General features: G+C 53.0%; 1 protein-coding gene across 1 annotated transcript in view; it reads right to left on the reverse strand.

Annotated features, from left to right (window-relative positions):
* The window catches only part of LOC127467436 (basic proline-rich protein-like), a 41,244-nt gene extending 32,052 nt beyond the window's left edge, over window positions 1–9,192 (reverse strand). Inside the window, exons 1-2 of the mRNA XM_051779382.1 lie at window positions 9,086–9,192; window positions 7,827–8,025 (exon numbers count right to left, since the gene is read on the reverse strand). Of these exons, the coding sequence (XP_051635342.1) occupies window positions 7,827–7,977 (151 nt within the window). The 5' untranslated portion in view covers window positions 7,978–8,025; window positions 9,086–9,192. The remainder of the gene's footprint in view (window positions 1–7,826; window positions 8,026–9,085) is intronic.
* Window positions 9,193–19,620: the final 10,428 nt, after the last annotated feature.

Here is a 19,620-nt window from a genome sequence, read left to right on the forward strand (position 1 = left end):
GGGTTATTTTCTCTGCTTTATTTTGTCTCCAGAGATGTTCTTCCCATTAATCCAAACTGACTCCATCTCCTAACTCTCTGAAGAGGTTTTCTGCTTTTTGTGGGAGGGTAAGGTTTGGGTTCTAACTATAGAAGAGCCAACAAAATAAAGGCTTTGTGGCAAACAAATGGTGTCTCCCAAACTCTTTGTACTTCAAATAGATGCCTTTATTCTTAGTTTTTTCTTATTGGTATTCTCAAGGTACTTGATACCCTGTCTACAGTTATTTATTTTGGCTTCTCTTTTTTATTTGTTACAGAGTTGATGTGACTGACTTCTTTTTGAAATGCAGCAGTGCTCTCAAGGATATTTCCCCCCCACTCCTGGGCTTGTGCAGGGCTGTTGAGTCCGTGTGTGCCACTGTTCTTGTCCCAGGGGGACCGAGTGACATTTGGAACCAAACCTGGGGACTTGAACTCTAGGAATGTTTCTGTGTCTTTGAATTTTAAATTGCACATGAAGCAGAAATATGTTTGTGTTTTCCAGGTTATATTGTCATGAAAATAGAAATGCATCATTGGATCTTACTCCTCTGAGGGCAAACCACCAGACTGATCATTTCTTAGTCCATCAGACCCAGTGCCAGGAACTCAGAGGGGTGTTTGTGTGCAAATGTGCTGAGTGGTGGTGGCCCCCGTGAGACTGTGACCAGCTGGAAATGTGTGTGTGTGTGTGTGCAGAGCTGGGCTGGATCCCTTGGGATTTGGCTCCCAGATCCCCCCCAGCCTTCAGGAAAACCAGAGGCCACCGAACCCTGAGGGAAGGGAGTCCCATTTGCAGAAGGGTTTGTAGATTGGGGAAAAGCTCTCCAGAACAAAGCCTGTGTTCCAAACCCCTTCAGGCCAAAGTCAAGGAGCACAAACCCTGGAGTCATCAAGTTATGAAGTTTGGTTCAAACCATTTCCTAATAAGTCAGTTTTAATGAAGTGTTAAAAGGAGAACTTAAATAAGGGTAATTTCTGATGGAGAATAATGGGAAGAAGTGGTTTAAGTTCCCTAAACATGTTTTATATCAGTCCATGGTTATTTAATTGAGCATTGTTTGGAATTTTTCTTTTTGCATTCGTTCCTGGTGTGCTTTTCTCTATCTAAGGGATGTTTGGAGGTCTTTTTGATTGCTTGAAGGTTTTTAATGTCAGTGCTGGATTGGGGTGGACAGTCATTGTAACATGATTTAGAGTTGGATGCATTTTATCCTGTGTGCCCTCTTTGATGTCTCGTGTTCAGCGAGTGACTGGTCAGAGTTTGGCCCAAGCCTTTGTTTTTCAGGTGAAAAACCCGAAGGGGGAATTGTAGTTGCAGCTTTGCCCTTGAGCTGCAGCTGGAGCCTGGCCAAAGAACAAGGCAAAGCTCCCTGGGGAAGGAAGGGGGAGCCAGAGAAGAAAAGCAGCTGCAGCCAGAAAGGTGGGTTTGGGCGGGAGAAGAGGGGCTGTGACCCAGCAAGGGGCTCTGGAGGGCTCTGGGGTCCCTGTAATGGCTCTGGGGTCTCTATAGGGGCTCTGGGGTCTCTATAGGGGCTCTGGAGGGCTCTGGGGTCCCTATAATGGCTCTGGGGTCTCTGTAGGGACTCTGGGGTTTCTATCGTGGCTCTGGGGTCCCTATAATGGCTCTGGGGTCTCTGTAGGGACTCTGGGGTTTCTATCGTGGCTCTGGGGTCCCTATAATGGCTCTGGGGTCTCTGTAGGGGCTCTGGGGTCCCTCTCGTGGCTCGGGGTCCCTCTCGTGGCTCGGGGTCCCTCTCGTGGCTCGGGGTCCCTCTCCTGGCTCGGGGTCCCTCTCCTGGCTCGGGGTCCCTCTCCTGGCTCGGGGTCCCTCTCCCTGCCGGCACAGGAGCTGCTGCCGCCCCAGCAAGAGGCAGAGGAGTCGCTGCCCAGAAGCAAGAACTCACTGAGAGCTGAACTGGGGCCGTGTGGGCAGGGCCAGAGGGGAGCAAAGGAAGGGATTTGTTGCTAAGAAAAGAAATAAAGTTTGGGTCATTTGTTGGGGAGATTTGTGTCAGTTTCTGATCATTTTTGGGGGTTATTTTTAGTGAGTTTCTGGTCATTTTTGGGGGAGATTTGGGTCAGTTTCTGGTCATTTTTCGGGATGATTTGGGTGAGTTTTGGGTTTATTTTTGTGGTAATTTTGGGTCAGTTTCTGGTCATTTTTTGGGGTGATTGGGCTGACTTTTGGGTCATTTTTTTGGGGAGATTTGGGTGAGTCTTGGTGTCAGTGTTTTGGGGTTTTGGGGTCAGTTTCTGGTCATATCTGGGGCTGATTTTGTATCATTTTGGGTCAGTTTTGGGGGGGGTTTTTTGCATTTTTAGGTCAGGTTTTGGGCCAATTTGGAGTTAGTTTTTGAGGTGATTTGGGCCAGTTTTGGGTCAGTTCTGGATCAATTTTTGGAGTGAATTGGATCAGTTTTTGTGTCACTTTTTGGGGAGATTTGGGTGAGTTCTGGGTCATTTTTGGGGAGATTTGAATCAGTTTCTGGTAGTTTTTTGGGGAGACTTGGGTGAGTTCTGGGTCTCTCCTGATTGTAATTCCTTCAGGCTCCTCTCCTGATTTTAATTTTTTTAGGCTCTTCTCCTCATTTTAATTTTTTAGGCTCCTCTCCTGATTTTAATTTTTTTAGTCCCCTCTCCTGATTTTAATTTTTTTAGTCCCCTCTCCTGATTTTAATTTTTTTAGTCCCCTCTCCTGATTTTAATTTTTTTAGTCCCCTCTCCTGATTTTAATTTTTTCAGGCTCCTCTCCTGATTTTAATTTTTTTAGGCTCCTCTCCTGATTTTTATTGTATTAGTCCCGTGTCCTGATTTTAATTTTTTCAGGCTCCTCTCCTGTTTTTAATTTTTTTAGGCTCTTCTCCTGATTGTAATTTTTTTAGGCTCTTCTCTTGATTTTAATTCTCTTAGGTTCTTCTCCTGATTTTAATTCTCTTGGGCTCTCCTCCTGATTTTTATATTTTTAGACTCTTCTCCTGATTTTCATTTTTTTTAGGCTCTTCCCCTGATTTTCATTTTTTTTTTAGGCTCTTCTCCTGATTTTAATTCTCTTAGGAGAAGAGCCTAGAGAATTAAAACCAGGAGAAGAGCCTAATTACACAAGTAAATTTTCAAACCACCAGCAATCACAAGCCAATTATCCGATTTCCCAAAAGAACTACACGAACAAATACGGTTATAAAACAAAAAAAAAATGCCATAAGTAAAAAATCGCATAGCAACAGTGCCCCCTGGTGACAGAGAAAAAGAATTGCACATATATTTGAGATGAAATACTGCCACCTGCTGACGGAAAACAGGAACTGCATTGAAAAAATTTTGAACAGCGCATGCGCAGTCGTTGGCAAAACGCCGGCGATCACGTGGTAAGTAAGGGCAGGCAGGAGAGGGACCGGCGACGCATGCGCAGTGGCTCTCGTGCCGGTGCAGCGCTCCCTGCTCGAGTTAAGGGCCGGTTCCGGCGGCAGGGCGGGACTCGCGGCCTCCCGTCTGTCCCGGGGTGTGCGGGGGGGGGAATAACGTGAAGATTTCTTGGGGTGAAAGCGCAGAAATTAGCGAGGAGGGACGCTAATTTGGGTTAGGGTTAGGAGTTTCGGTCACCGGAAGTAGTGAGCGACCGGAAGTCCTCCAAGGCCCCGGCCCGGAAGTCCGCCAAGCCCATAGCAAAGATGGCGCCACCAGGACCGGAACGACCACACTAAAGATGGCGGCCCCGGCCCGGAAGTTCGCCAAGCCCACAGTAAAGATGGCGCCGCCAGGACCGGAACGACCACACTAAAGATGGCGGCCCCGGCCCGGAAGTTCGCCAAGCCCACAGTAAAGATGGCGCCGCCAGGACCGGAACGACCACACTAAAGATGGCGGCGAGAGGCTTCCGCCGCGACCCGGACCCCCACCCCGCGCCCGCAGCGCCGTCTCGCCGCGCTGCTTCCCGCTGCGGGGACAGGGCGGGGCGCTCGGCGGCGCCGGGCGCGGGCGGCAGGTTCGTGGGCGGCGGCAGGCACCGGCGCCGGCAGCCCCCGTCTCGGGGCCGCGGCGCGCGAGGACCGCATGGCGCGCACGTCGCGCCGCCCTCTCGCCCCGCTCCGCTCCCGCTCCCGCCCCTGCCCCCGCTTCTGCCCCGCTCGCTCCCGCCGTGCCCTGGAGATGCTATCGGGGCTGCGCCGCCGCCTTCCCCCCCCGGAAGCGACCCACGGCGGCAGATTCGACGGAGATCGACCCCGGGGTAAGCTGGGCGCGTCCAAAGGCGCCGCGGGTCTCGCCAAGGAGGGGAGGGGGGGGGGGAGGCGCGCGGCTGCAGTACCGCTCCCGGCCGTGTCCGCCAGGCGGCGACTGTGAGGCAGGGCCCGGCGCTCGGCGGCGCTCTTGCAAGCGACGCCCCTGGCAAAGCGGCGCTGCTTGGGCACTGCCGGCCTTCCCCCGGAGTGCCCGGGCTGGCCCAGCACCTGGCCGAACCTCTTAGGGAAGAGGCAAGGAACAACTGCGCTTCTTCTGCCCTTTCTTTAGCCCGGGACTGGAACACAGACAAAATCAAGGGGCTCTTGGACCTGTGCAGGCTCCGAGCAGTTTTCAGCCTTCCTTAGCAGGGCATTCTCACCCTCCGAAAAGCTGAAAGGCTTTAACAGCTGGACACGCGCCTGCAGCTGTGCAGATTAATGTAGTTTCTTTTAGGAAATGAAGGGGAAGTTTTCCTGTTGGGAGCCTAAATACCGAGTCTACTCTGCTTTTTCAATCAGGTGACGAAGCTTAGGGAAGAAAAGACCAAAGGCCTCGAGGTGAGTACATTCTACCGAGTTCTGCTTTTCTGGCATCGGTTTGGGAAAATCACGTGAAATTCTAAAAAGCTTCTCTCCGTGTTTTCTAGTTGTTTTTTCAGCCTTGCTCTAAGTTTCATGTAGAAAAGGGCATAGAATTATTAGAACAGACAAACTAGACTTCCTCGGGAGAGATGGAAGAAAAGTCTGCTGATTCCAGTTCTGCTTTTCTTGTCTTCCCTTCGACTGTCGTTTTCTCTCCCCTGCTGTTCAAATAGGCTGCAGTTAATTGCTCTGCTGAAGAGTTTGCTGTCCTAAGTGTCTGTCAAATTGATGCCTTCAACTCAAGACAGCACCTGCTCCTTAGTTACAAAAAGTTCCTCACAGGAAATGTTCAGGCGTGCCCATAAATCTCCTCGCTGTTTGTTTGGGAGAACAGGCTTTTCTCGTCTGTAACAGAACAGTCGTGTCATCTGCTCTGGAATGCTGGTGGCAATCTAGTCAGAAGAGGACCCCGTGCTTCACTAATTTTCCCTTTTTGTTGTTGGGGGTGACTTCTTCCCAGGCATGTTATTCTTGACCCCCCGGGGCAAACGGAGGTGTCAGCGTCAGGAGCCATCCTAACTGAGGCCCTGGGAGGTCAGTGCTTTTTGTGGGACTGGACGGTGAAGCTGTCTGTGGGAATGACCTGGCTATGGCTCAGGGTAGTCCTAATTAAGGTGTCTTTTACTCCGTGTTCCCAGGCTGCCTCTTTCCCTTCGGTCGCCGTGGGACGCCTCTGGCAGGACTAACCCTGTGGCTTTTATGTCCAACGTGCTGTGCTGTGTGTGCCTGCAGGTAAGAAAAGCTGGGAGTGCAGTCCCTCTGCTTTGGTTGCTGTGTCTCTTTGGGAGTGATTTTGGAGGGGAATCCCAGAGCGATTTGGTTTGAAGGGGACCTTCAAAGGCCAGCCTGTCTTCCGTGGGCAGGGACACCTTCCACTGTCCCCGGTTGCTGCGAGTCCCGTCCAGCCTGGCCTGGAACACTTGCAGGGATGGGGCAGGCTCAGCTTCCCTGTGCAGTGTGCTCTGATATCTCTCCACTGGCATCCTGAAAAATTTTGTCAGCACGTTTTGTGTGACAATGGTAAGCGGGACCTGGGTGAAAATTGGGGTTCTCTGAGGTGCAGAGGGAAAGAATTCTCCTTTGAAGTCCAATGTAATTCAGTTTTGCACGAGTCTTGTCTGACTTATGTTTGAATTGCTTTCTATTCTAGGCAGTTCTTTTAAATTAAACTTTTGTGTCTCCCCCCCAGTATCTTGTACAAGACAAAGCTACCTTTCCTCGTGGGAACGGACTGGCCGGGCTTTGGCAATCTGGCCCCTCGAAAGACTAAGTGACCTCTTCCAACAGGGGAAGACTTTCTGGCAAGCGGTGCCAGGAAGAACTGGAGTTTCTGGAGAATAAAAGCTGGAAGCGTGCCCCTGAAAATCCCCAGCCCTGGGTGGTCAGTGGTCTGACTTGCACGGACCGGTGGCCTTGGCCAGGAGCGGTCCTGCGGGAAGCGCCTTTGCCCAGGCTGTAATTTTAATTTCCCTTGGATGCTTGGCAAAGCCCCTCTGGGTGAGCCCCAGTGCCTGGCAGGAGCAGAGCGGGCTTCCAGGGAGGTATTCACCTGGTCAGCGTCAGGAACCATCCTACCTGAGGCCTCGGTGAGTGCTTTTTGGACGACTGGACGGTGAAGCTGTCTGTGGGAATGACCTGGCTATGGCTCAGGGTAGTCCTAATTAAGGTGTCTTTTACTCCGTGTTCCCAGGCTGCCTCTTTCCCTTCGGTCGCCGTGGGACGCCTCTGGCAGGACTAACCCTGTGGCTTTTATGTCCAACGTGCTGTGCTGTGTGTGCCTGCAGGTAAGAAAAGCTGGGAGTGCAGTCCCTCTGCTTTGGTTGCTGTGTCTCTTTGGGAGTGATTTTGGAGGGGAATCCCAGAGCGATTTGGTTTGAAGGGGACCTTCAAAGGCCAGCCTGTCTTCCGTGGGCAGGGACACCTTCCACTGTCCCCGGTTGCTGCGAGTCCCGTCCAGCCTGGCCTGGAACACTTGCAGGGATGGGGCAGGCTCAGCTTCCCTGTGCAGTGTGCTCTGATATCTCTCCACTGGCATCCTGAAAAATTTTGTCAGCACGTTTTGTGTGACAATGGTAAGCGGGACCTGGGTGAAAATTGGGGTTCTCTGAGGTGCAGAGGGAAAGAATTCTCCTTTGAAGTCCAATGTAATTCAGTTTTGCACGAGTCTTGTCTGACTTATGTTTGAATTGCTTTCTATTCTAGGCAGTTCTTTTAAATTAAACTTTTGTGTCTCCCCCCCAGTATCTTGTACAAGACAAAGCTACCTTTCCTCGTGGGAACGGACTGGCCGGGCTTTGGCAATCTGGCCCCTCGAAAGACTAAGTGACCTCTTCCAACAGGGGAAGACTTTCTGGCAAGCGGTGCCAGGAAGAACTGGAGTTTCTGGAGAATAAAAGCTGGAAGCGTGCCCCTGAAAATCCCCAGCCCTGGGTGGTCAGTGGTCTGACTTGCACGGACCGGTGGCCTTGGCCAGGAGCGGTCCTGCGGGAAGCGCCTTTGCCCAGGCTGTAATTTTAATTTCCCTTGGATGCTTGGCAAAGCCCCTCTGGGTGAGCCCCAGTGCCTGGCAGGAGCAGAGCGGGCTTCCAGGGAGGTATTCACCTGGTCAGCGTCAGGAACCATCCTACCTGAGGCCTCGGTGAGTGCTTTTTGGACGACTGGACGGTGAAGCTGTCTGTGGGAATGACCTGGCTATGGCTCAGGGTAGTCCTAATTAAGGTGTCTTTTACTCCGTGTTCCCAGGCTGCCTCTTTCCCTTCGGTCGCCGTGGGTGTGCCGGACGCCTCTGGCAGGACTAACCCTGTGGCTTTTATGTCCAACGTGCTGTGCTGTGTGTGCCTGCAGGTAAGAAAAGCTGGGAGTGCAGTCCCTCTGCTTTGGTTGCTGTGTCTCTTTGGGAGTGATTTTGGAGGGGAATCCCAGAGCGATTTGGTTTGAAGGGGACCTTCAAAGGCCAGCCTGTCTTCCGTGGGCAGGGACACCTTCCACTGTCCCCGGTTGCTGCGAGTCCCGTCCAGCCTGGCCTGGAACACTTGCAGGGATGGGGCAGGCTCAGCTTCCCTGTGCAGTGTGCTCTGATATCTCTCCACTGGCATCCTGAAAAATTTTGTCAGCACGTTTTGTGTGACAATGGTAAGCGGGACCTGGGTGAAAATTGGGGTTCTCGGAGGTGCAGAGGGAAAGAATTCTCCTTTGAAGTCCAATGTAATTCAGTTTTGCACGAGTCTTGTCTGACTTATGTTTGAATTGCTTTCTATTCTAGGCAGTTCTTTTAAATTAAACTTTTGTGTCTCCCCCCCAGTATCTTGTACAAGACAAAGCTACCTTTCCTCGTGGGAACGGACTGGCCGGGCTTTGGCAATCTGGCCCCTCGAAAGACTAAGTGACCTCTTCCAACAGGGGAAGACTTTCTGGCAAGCGGTGCCAGGAAGAACTGGAGTTTCTGGAGAATAAAAGCTGGAAGCGTGCCCCTGAAAATCCCCAGCCCTGGGTGGTCAGTGGTCTGACTTGCACGGACCGGTGGCCTTGGCCAGGAGCGGTCCTGCGGGAAGCGCCTTTGCCCAGGCTGTAATTTTAATTTCCCTTGGATGCTTGGCAAAGCCCCTCTGGGTGAGCCCCAGTGCCTGGCAGGAGCAGAGCGGGCTTCCAGGGAGGTATTCACCTGGTCAGCGTCAGGAACCATCCTACCTGAGGCCTCGGTGAGTGCTTTTTGGACGACTGGACGGTGAAGCTGTCTGTGGGAATGACCTGGCTATGGCTCAGGGTAGTCCTAATTAAGGTGTCTTTTACTCCGTGTTCCCAGGCTGCCTCTTTCCCTTCGGTCGCCGTGGGTGTGCCGGACGCCTCTGGCAGGACTAACCCTGTGGCTTTTATGTCCAACGTGCTGTGCTGTGTGTGCCTGCAGGTAAGAAAAGCTGGGAGTGCAGTCCCTCTGCTTTGGTTGCTGTGTCTCTTTGGGAGTGATTTTGGAGGGGAATCCCAGAGCGATTTGGTTTGAAGGGGACCTTCAAAGGCCAGCCTGTCTTCCGTGGGCAGGGACACCTTCCGCTGTCCCCGGTTGCTGCGAGTCCCGTCCAGCCTGGCCTGGAACACTTGCAGGGATGGGGCAGGCTCAGCTTCCCTGTGCAGTGTGCTCTAATAGCTCTCCACTGGCATCGTGAAAAATGTTGTCAGCGTGTTTTGTTGGACGACGGTAAGCAGGACCTGGGTGAAAAGGACATTCTCTGAGGTGCTGGGAGAAGGAGGACTCGTGCGGGCACCTCCAGAGACAGCGGGAACAGGAGCGTGCTGCGGAGGAGGGAAATTCCAGGGGGTGGGTGCCGAGAAATTTGGCCTTCCCTCGCCCTGTGCTCTGCACTTAGCAGTGGGTCAAGTGCAGAAGTTTCCTGGGGACCCTGGGAAATGATGCCGGGTCTGCCAAGAAAAGTGGGGCCAAAGGAGCAGGACCTGGGTCTGCCAGCGTGGGAGAAACAAGGGACGGGTCATCCTCTGCCTCCAGGAGGGAGGGCAGCAGGAAAGGCCACGGACTAAAGCACTGAAGTGCCGTTCCCCAGGGAGCCCCTGCCCAGACCTGAACTTGCTTCTGCACTTGCTGTCCCTTTCCCAGCGGAGCCGAAGCGTCGGGTGCCGCTGCCGGGGGGATGGAGCTGCCAAGGACAAGCTGGGAGGGTGTTTGCCAGGGAAGGGGGTAGAAGGAGCTCTTGATGTGCTTTTTTTACTTCTTCATCCCACAGAATTGCCACGAGAGGAAATACTTCAGAGGGGCTTCCCTCCAGATAAGGCCTGAAGATGCCAGGAGGTTTCAGCCGGGAGGAAAGGAGCTGTGGAAGAAAAGCAGCCTAAAAACAGCCAGTGGGGATCATCAGGTTTTCCAGCCAAGAAGAACAAGGAGAGAGATGAGGGAATCGGGTTCCAATTCCTAATGCTTTGGTGGGTGCAGGAATGATTTCTGTGTGTTTTCCAGTCCCTTTGGATTCCTGGGATGATTTTAAAATGATGGCTTTAGCAATCAACTAAATCGCAGATGTTGTTTTTGAGAGGAAATGATGCCAAAGAAATGCAGAGTTTTGGGTCAGTTTTGGGGATGATTTGGGTCAGTTTTTGGGGTCAGTTTGGGGTCATTGTTTGGGGTGATTTGGGTCAGCTTTTGGGATGATTGGGGTCAGTTTTGGGTCAGCTTTTGGGATGATTGGGGTCAGGTTTTGGGGTCAGTTTTGGGTCAGCTTTTGGGGTGATTTGGGTCGGTTTTGGGTCAATTTTTGGGGAGCACTGGGTGTTACTGGGGGTTGTTGAGGAGCACTGGGTGTTACTGGGGTGTACTGGGGAGCACTGGGTGTTACTGAGGGTTGTTGGGGAGCACTGGGTGTTACTGGGGAGCACTGGGAGAGAAAATGAAAAATAAAGAGAATAAAAAATAAACGAAGTAAAGAAGGAAATATAAAAAAGAAAATTTAAAAAAAAGGCAAAAAAACTAAAAAGGAAATAAAATGAAAATGAAATAAGAGAGAAAAAAAAAAAAAAGAAACCCCTTCTTGGGCACCCCGTTTCCTCTCCTCCCCCCCCCCCCCGAACCGTAAATTGCGGGGTCATCACCCCTAAAATGTGAGAAGGGGACCCCGAAATGTGGGTGAGGGAACCCCAGGGAGCCGGAAAAGTGGAGGGGGAGCCGCAGTAAGAAAGCGAAGCCGGGCGGTCGGGCGGCGGGGTGGGGTGGGGCGCATGCGCAGTCGTTGGCAAGACGCCGGCGATCACGTGGTAAGTAAGGGCAGGCAGGAGAGGGACCGGCGACGCATGCGCAGTGGCTCTCGTGCCGGTGCAGCGCGCCCTGCTCGAGTTAAGGGCCGGTTCCGGCGGCAGGGCGGGACTCGCGGCCTCCCGTCTGTCCCGGGGTGTGCGGGGGGGGAATAACGTGAATTTCTCCTGATTTTAATTCTCTTGGGCTCTTGTCCTCATTTTAATTTTTTTAAGGCTCTTGTCCTGATTTTAATTCTCTTGGTTCAAACCATTTCCTAATAAGTCAGTTTTAATGAAGTGTTTTCCAGTCCCTTTGGATTCCTGAGATGATTTTAAAATGATGGCTTTAGCAATCAACTAAATCGCAGATGTTGTTTTTGAGAGGAAATGATGCCAAAGAAATGCAGAGAGAGAGCATGGAATCATCCTGGGATCCTGGAGTGGTTTGGGTTGGAAAGGATCTCAGGGATCATCTCCTTCCACCCCCTGCCACAGGCAGGGACACCTTCTAATAGACCTCCAGCCTGGCCTTGGCCACTTGCAGGGATGGGGCAGCCACAACTTCTCTGTGCCAGGCCACCTCCCCACCCTCCCAGGGAAGAATGTCTCCCTTCTGTGCAATCTTTCCCTTTCTTCTCTGCAGGAAGTGGGCTGGGACAAGGGAATTGGCTCCCACGAGGCCGAGGATCAGAGCGGGCTGTGCACAGGGGACAACTTCCACTTCCGAACGGGGAAGGGCCCCTTCGTGCCCACCCCTGGCAAACTGGGACAGAGTAACATCTGCCTGCAGCTGGCTGGAGTTCCCGTTGGCTCTGGGCTTTCAGCCCGCCGGGGCTGCGGCGGGAGCCGCGCGGAGGGAACGGGGGCCGGGGCCGCGCCGAGGGCCGGGGCCGGGCTGAGCGGGCGGGGCGGGGCCGCAGGGCCAGGCGGGCTGGGATTGGGCGGAGGCGCTCGAGTGCTGATTGGGCAGCGCTGCCAGCCCGCGGTATAAAGGGCCGGCGGGGCAGGTGGGGGCGGTTGTGTGTGGGGGCTGAGGGTGTGGCCCCGCTGCTGCCCGGGCTGCGGAGGGGAGAGCGCCTTGGCCGCTGGGTTTGTGCACCGGGGCAGCCGGGGGCGTTTAGGGGCGCCTTGTGCTGGGCGGCGGGGCCCGGGTAAGCCCCTTACCTGCCGGGTGCCCCCGGGGAGAGCCGTGGCATGGCTGTGGGTCCTGTGCTCTCTGGGTGTCTGAGGGTTTGCTTTGGGATCCCAAACCCTTTCCCCGTGCAGGGTTATGAGGCAAAGACTGCTTTAACTTGGTTTTTTGGTGCTGCGTTAATGCTTTTTGCTCGTTCTGTGTCCATTTGCAGCCTCGCTCGTGGTTTCCCCTGGTGTGGAGGCGAGTTGTGCTTCCTGCTGGGAGAGAGAACGGCCTTGGGAAGCTGCTCCATGAGCCACAGCTGTGCCGAGCCCGGCAGTCTGTCCAGGTAAGAGCAGGGCTTCTACTGCCCGTGAGGAGCTGGGTTTGCTGTTGGAAGATAGAATGTGCCTATGCCTTTAAATGCAAGGACAGGCAGAAGCCGGGAGGGACCCTGAGCAGGTTTGGTGGCACGACAGCAGTTTGAAAAGACCTTGACTGTGGGAGAAATGTCCAGGAAAACGATTCCTTTTTTGCAGGGAGGCAGTTTGCGAGGACAGGGGGGTTGCTGTGCTCTCTAGCAAAACTACTGACCTTGGGATGTCTAGGGTGGGGAGATGTTGGCCACGTGTGGGCTGGAGCAAAGGTGTGTGGGTGCCTGTGTGTGACAGCCGTGGGTGTGCAGGAAGGGGGGTTCTGGTGCCATTGGAGCTGCCAGGGAGCCAAAAGGGGCACGGTTGTCTGAAAAAGGCAAAAAGTCTCAGTCTCTGTTGACACGTGTACCAAAGGAGATGCAAATTTTCCCTTTCTCGTTGCAGACTTCGCAAAGCTCCCCAGGAAAGGAAGCTTTATATTCCTCCCCAGCTTTATGCTAAAGGTTTCCTTCCTCCTGTCTCAGCACCCTTTCTGCTGTTGGGAGAGCACGAGGTGGATGGAGAGGATCCCCAGGCATCTGCAGGCACAAGGGACTCATACAACTGCGATTTTCCTCCAGCCCTCGTGAAAGGGACTTCCAGGATACTCTTGGGAATGTACCAGCTCTCCTGCTGGAGCTTTTCTATGGAATATTTGAACACAAAGGGTAAAACTAAAGTCAGGTCTGTTCTGGAGTATGTTACACTTGTGCAAAACTCCGTTCTTCTGTTTATTTTCTGTTCTGGAAAGAACAGTCTGGGGTTCCTGGGCACTTCCTATTGAGTGATTCCATGAAAATAATTTTGTACTGAAAGGGGAAAGGAGCTGTCTGTGGGAGGTCAGGTGTCCATGATAAAAGCTTTATGCTTTTCAGTCAGATAAGCCTTAAAATATCTCACAGTGTATAGGAATGCCTGGCTTCTAAAAGTCACCAGCTGAGTCTTAGAGGCTCCTTTGAAGAGCTGTTTTCAGGCAGGCAAATTGCCCCCCAGGAGGGACTCTGTGCCTGCTCTCCCGTGGCTCCAAGGGATCTCTGGCCCTTCACGCCGGCACCGAGATTTTCTCGGGAAGGGCCTCAGATCCCCGGACCAGTCTGGGACACAGGCAAGATCCCCCTGCATTTTGGGACCAAATTGGCCCCCTGGAGGGACAGTGCTGTTGGTGCCCCCCGGGTTGGGGCACCCCGAGGACTCCAGCGCGCACCGAAAGGATTATTCGGGGAGATCCTCGGGGTGCCCGGCCCTGGGGAGCTCAAAGCAAGGTCCCTGCCATGGATTCAGGCATTGCTGAGAGTATCCCAGGGGTCCCTGTCCCTGCTAGACAGGGAGCTCTCTAATGGGCTGTAATTGGGTTCTAAAAGCGGTGCTCCAAGTGCCAAACAAGTGTGGGATTGGGATTAAGAAATGAGCAGTGAGGGTGCAATTGGCTGTTTTCTCTGGAATGTGACTGTGAGAGCTGCAGGAGTGCCAGGTGTGTGTTCCAGTCCCCAGCATTTGGTTTGCACATGTCCTGCTCAGACACAAGTACAATTTCCTCAGTCCTGAACACAGCAGAATGAGAATTATGGACTGGCAGTGTTAAGGTGATTGGTGTGACAGGGGTCAAACTGGGAAAACATTGGGGAATTCCTCAGTTTGTGTTTTTGCCAAACTCACCCAAACCTCTGCTAGGAAGTGATGGGCTGGAAAAGTTGAGGCAGAAATGGAATTGAAAACTGGGGCTCTTGACACTGTAATTGCTGAAACTAAATGTGTCCAAGCAGCAGCTCTTGTTGTGCAGGGAATAACTCCTGTCAGCAGCAAGGCCCTGACTGAAGTGGCAGCTGCAGTTGTTCCTGTGGTGTGGGCCAGTGGAGCTGCAGGAGAGTGGAAGAGGGCAGAACCTGTAGGTATTACCCCTGATGTGGGATCTCTATGGGTAAGGCCAACCCAGTATCCTTTAAAATCAGAATGCCAGACTGGATTGGTTGCAGGAACAGCTAAATTGGCTCCTCCTGGTTTGCTTGTAGGACGTGAATGCAAGAACCTGCCAAGAAAACCAGTGGACAAGATGATTGATTAGTGCAGGACCTGAGAGAAGCACCTTGAATGACAACCTGGAGGAGTTTCCAGTATTGGATTTAAAAGATGGCCTTTGCATCTCCTTGAGCAAGGAAAGCCAAGAAAGCTTTGCTTTTGCAGGAGAAAATGGGGCAAGCAGGCAGGAAGAAGAGAAGCCCCGTGACTCCTCCCTGAGCCCCAGACAGCCCATGAACTGCCTTGCTGGGAATGGTGGGACGGGCTGGACTCTGCATTGCTCCCTCGGGATGTGTGGTAAGACTGTTATGGCGACTTTTTGAATAGATGGTGCAAGGGCAGCCTTTAAGCAGCTGAAGCATTCCCTGAGGAGAGCTCTGGGTCTGCCAGATGTGTCAGAACTGTTGGAAGCATCTTTGGTGGGGAGGGCAAACAAAGGCCAAGGTGTGCAGTGACCCCCCTGAGAAGGGACTTTCAGTTAATGGCATCCCTGATGGTGAACTTTGTGGGCTGTTCCCCCTGTAGGGCAGGTGATAGTCCCAGCTCCAGTTATGGGAAAAATGGTTAAAAGGGAGCCCCAAAAGCTGGAAGTCCTCCTGGAGGCTCCTGGCAAAGAGAGTTTGCTGCGTTCCCCCTGACAGAAGGACAGTGATAGCTTTTGAGTGCTGGTAGATCCTTTTAATAGATAGCCTTGAGTGTGTCCTTGTTGCACCAGTAGGACTTATCAAAGTCCCCATATTCCAGGAGATAGACACATTGAAGTTTAAATATTCTTCCTAATCCTTTGTTGGCTTGAGGCTCTCCCCTCAGGAACTGCAGGAACTCCTGGTGCCGCCTGGGCCGATGGATTGGACGCCCCAGCCCCTCCGTTCCTGCCCGGCCACTGGGGCCGTGTCCAGTGGTGGCACTGCCAGCCCTGCAGGTGAAGTGGGAAGGGCCTTTGCAGGTCTGGTGGGTCACATTTATAGCAGGTAAAGTTGCAGTAAAAGGACCTGGGGTCTGTTATTCTTGAGTTCAGAAAGCTCCTTTTGATTGGTGAGCAGGACAAAGTGGATCCTTAAGAGTTCCCATCCGTGTTTGTGTCTCAGCCTGTGTTAGGATTCAGGGCTGTAGCTGTTGTTGTCACTGAGGAGTCAAACTGTGCTTTAAATAATGAGACCCTGGCCTGATGGCCCAGTGTTAAGAAAAAAGGGGGAATGCTCTCTGAGTGTTGAGATGTAACAAGGGCTAATCCTTTTTGCAGTGGGATGGAGCCTGGAAAGTGCACAGAGCTGAGCCCAGGGATTGAAAGGGACCAAGCAAGGGAGGTGAAGAAAGAAGGAAGAAGGGAAGTGAGGCAGCAGGCAAGCAGCACCAAGTTGCTGTGTAAGCAGGTGAGTTGTGTTGAGGTTCCTCAGGCAGGCACTGAGGACTTGGAGGGCTCCAGACAGAGCAGACCTGGGAAGGCCCTCGGTGAAGCCCCTCAGAAACCTGAAGCCCCTGGGCCTTTTGGGGAGCCTGAGCTATTGCAGCCCTGGGGATGGCTTTGGTTTCCTTCTCTCCTCAGAGTAAAACTCTGTGGGGGAGTCTGTGATCTCCCTGACTTTTGTGTCATAACTGAAACTTGGAAGGAAGTTGACCTTGTGTAGTTTCCCAACTGACTTGGCCGGGTTGAACCAGCAGTGCCAGATTGTTGTAGTGTGCAGGGTGTTGTTTGTGTCTGAGCAGTTTGGGGTTGATTTGCCAAGGGGAGCCATGGAATGTTATGGTGTTTTTGTCCCAATATTTGGAGGCAGTGCCCTGGATGAGTTGATTTCTGCCTCACTCCCTGATATCTGAGTTAGGAGATGTACCAAGAACTGGTAGTTTTTGCAGTGGGATGTTCCCTAGAAAGTGCATGGAGCTGAGCCAAGGAACTTAAAGGGACTGAGCAAGCAAAGTCAAGAAAGAATGAAGAAGGGAACTGAGGCAGCAGCCAAGCAGCACCAAGCTCCTCTACAACCAGGTGAGTTGTCTTGAAGTTGATAAGGTGGTCACTGAGAACTTTGGGGTCTGCAGGCACAGGTGACCACCAGAGACCCCCAATGGAGCCCCTCAGAGAACTTATAAGGGTTTGTGTAGATGGGAACAGGTGTTGGGAGTGTCCTGAATGTGCAACAGGAATGCAGGGAAGGAAAATGAACCCTCCTGTCATGCTGACCCCTCCCATCAGCTGCAGTGGAGACCCCTCCGTGTGCCCTTTGGGAGCGGATTGCCAGGACCCCCGTGGGGCTGGGATCATGGCAGGGTGTTGTAAGCAAGGAATGCCTGGCTTCTAAAAGTCACCAGCTGAGTCTTAGAGGCTCCTTTGAAGAGCTGAGTTCAGGCAGCAGAATTGCCCCCCAGGAGGGACTCTGTGCCTGCTCTCCCGTGGCTCCAAGGGATCTCTGGCCCTTCACGCCGGCACCGAGATTTTCTCGGGAAGGGCCTCAGATCTCCGGACCAGTCTGGGACACAGGCAAGATCCCCCTGCATTTTGGGACCAAATTGGCCCCTGGAGGGACAGTGCTGTTGGTGCCCCCCGGGTTGGGGCACCCCGAGGACTCCAGCGCGCACCGAAAGGATTATTCGGGGAGATCCTCGGGGTGCCCGGCCCTGGGGAGCTCAAAGCAAGGTCCCTGCCATGGATTCAGGCATTGCTGAGAGTATCCCAGGGGTCCCTGTCCCTGCTAGACAGGGAGCTCTCTAATGGGCTGTAATTGGGTTCTAAAAGTGGTGCTCCAAGTGCCAAAGAAGTGTGGGATTGGGATTAAGAAATGAGCAGTGAGGGTGCAATTGGCTGTTTTCTCTGGAATGTGACTGTGAGAGCTGCAGGAGTGCCAGGTGTGTGTTCCAGTCCCCAGCATTTGGTTTGCACATGTCCTGCTCAGACACAAGTACAATTTCCTCAGTCCTGAACACAGCAGAATGAGAATTATGGACTGGCAGTGTTAAGGTGATTGGTGTGACAGGGGTCAAACTGGGAAAACATTGGGGAATTCCTCAGTTTGTGTTTTTGCCAAACTCACCCAAACCTCTGCTAGGAAGTGATGGGCTGGAAAAGTTGAGGCAGAAATGGAATTGAAAACTGGGGCTCTTGACACTGTAATTGCTGAAACTAAATGTGTCCAAGCAGCAGCTCTTGTTGTGCAGGGAATAACTCCTGTCAGCAGCAAGGCCCTGACTGAAGTGGCAGCTGCAGTTGTTCCTGTGGTGTGGGCCAGTGGAGCTGCAGGAGAGTGGAAGAGGGCAGAACCTGTAGGTATTACCCCTGATGTGGGATCTCTATGGGTAAGGCCAACCCAGTATCCTTTAAAATCAGAATGCCAGACTGGATTGGTTGCAGGAACAGCTAAATTGGCTCCTCCTGGTTTGCTTGTAGGACGTGAATGCAAGAACCTGCCAAGAAAACCAGTGGACAAGATGATTGATTAGTGCAGGACCTGAGAGAAGCACCTTGAATGACAACCTGGAGGAGTTTCCAGTATTGGATTTAAAAGATGGCCTTTGCATCTCCTTGAGCAAGGAAAGCCAAGAAAGCTTTGCTTTTGCAGGAGAAAATGGGGCAAGCAGGCAGGAAGAAGAGAAGCCCCGTGACTCCTCCCTGAGCCCCAGACAGCCCATGAACTGCCTTGCTGGGAATGGTGGGACGGGCTGGACTCTGCATTGCTCCCTCGGGATGTGTGGTAAGACTGTTATGGCGACTTTTTGAATAGATGGTGCAAGGGCAGCCTTTAAGCAGCTGAAGCATTCCCTGAGGAGAGCTCTGGGTCTGCCAGATGTGTCAGAACTGTTGGAAGCATCTTTGGTGGGGAGGGCAAACAAAGGCCAAGGTGTGCAGTGACCCCCCTGAGAAGGGACTTTCAGTTAATGGCATCCCTGATGGTGAACTTTGTGGGCTGTTCCCCCTGTAGGGCAGGTGATAGTCCCAGCTCCAGTTATGGGAAAAATGGTTAAAAGGGAGCCCCAAAAGCTGGAAGTCCTCCTGGAGGCTCCTGGCAAAGAGAGTTTGCTGCGTTCCCCCTGACAGAAGGACAGTGATAGCTTTTGAGTGCTGGTAGATCCTTTTAATAGATAGCCTTGAGTGTGTCCTTGTTGCACCAGTAGGACTTATCAAAGTCCCCATATTCCAGGAGATAGACACATTGAAGTTTAAAATATTCTTCCTAATCCTTTGTTGGCTTGAGGCTCTCCCCTCAGGAACTGCAGGAACTCCTGGTGCCGCCTGGGCCGATGGATTGGACGCCCCAGCCCCTCCGTTCCTGCCCGGCCACTGGGGCCGTGTCCAGTGGTGGCACTGCCAGCCCTGCAGGTGAAGTGGGAAGGGCCTTTGCAGGTCTGGTGGGTCACATTTATAGCAGGTAAAGTTGCAGTAAAAGGACCTGGGGTCTGTTATTCTTGAGTTCAGAAAGCTCCTTTTGATTGGTGAGCAGGACAAAGTGGATCCTTAAGAGTTCCCATCCGTGTTTGTGTCTCAGCCTGTGTTAGGATTCAGGGCTGTAGCTGTTGTTGTCACTGAGGAGTCAAACTGTGCTTTAAATAATGAGACCCTGGCCTGATGGCCCAGTGTTAAGAAAAAAGGGGGAATGCTCTCTGAGTGTTGAGATGTAACAAGGGCTAATCCTTTTTGCAGTGGGATGGAGCCTGGAAAGTGCACAGAGCTGAGCCCAGGGATTGAAAGGGACCAAGCAAGGGAGGTGAAGAAAGAAGGAAGAAGGGAAGTGAGGCAGCAGGCAAGCAGCACCAAGTTGCTGTGTAAGCAGGTGAGTTGTGTTGAGGTTCCTCAGGCAGGCACTGAGGACTTGGAGGGCTCCAGACAGAGCAGACCTGGGAAGGCCCTCGGTGAAGCCCCTTGGAAACCTTCTAAGGGTAGTTGTGTATGGTGATAAGTGTTGGGAAATGTCCTGAATGTGGAACAGGAATGCAGGGAAGGAAAATGAGCCCTCCTGTAATGCTGACCCCTCCCATCAGCTGCAGTGGAGACCCCTCCGTGTGCCCTTTGGGAGCGGATTGCCAGGACCCCCGTGGGGCTGGGATCATGGCAGGGTGTTGTAAGCAAGGAATGCCTGGCTTCTAAAAGTCACCAGCTGAGTCTTAGAGGCTCCTTTGAAGAGCTGTTTTCAGGCAGGCAAATTGCCCCCCAGGAGGGACTCTGTGCCTGCTCTCCCGTGGCTCCAAGGGATCTCTGGCCCTTCACGCCGGCACCGAGATTTTCTCGGGAAGGGCCTCAGATCTCCGGACCAGTCTGGGACACAGGCAAGATCCCCCTGCAGTTTAGGACCAAATTGGCCCCCTGGAGGGACAGTGCTGTTGGTGCCCCCCGGGTTGGGGCACCCCGAGGACTCCAGCGCGCACCGAAAGGATTATTCGGGGAGATCCTCGGGGTGCCCGGCCCTGGGGAGCTCAAAGCAAGGTCCCTGCCATGGATTCAGGCATTGCTGAGAGTATCCCAGGGGTCCCTGTCC

The sequence above is a fragment of the Manacus candei genome, unplaced genomic scaffold (genome assembly GCF_025592945.1).
Source record: "Manacus candei isolate 608988 ecotype Guabito, Panama unplaced genomic scaffold, ASM2559294v1 h1tg000014l, whole genome shotgun sequence".
Taxonomy (NCBI): Eukaryota; Metazoa; Chordata; class Aves; order Passeriformes; family Pipridae; genus Manacus; species Manacus candei.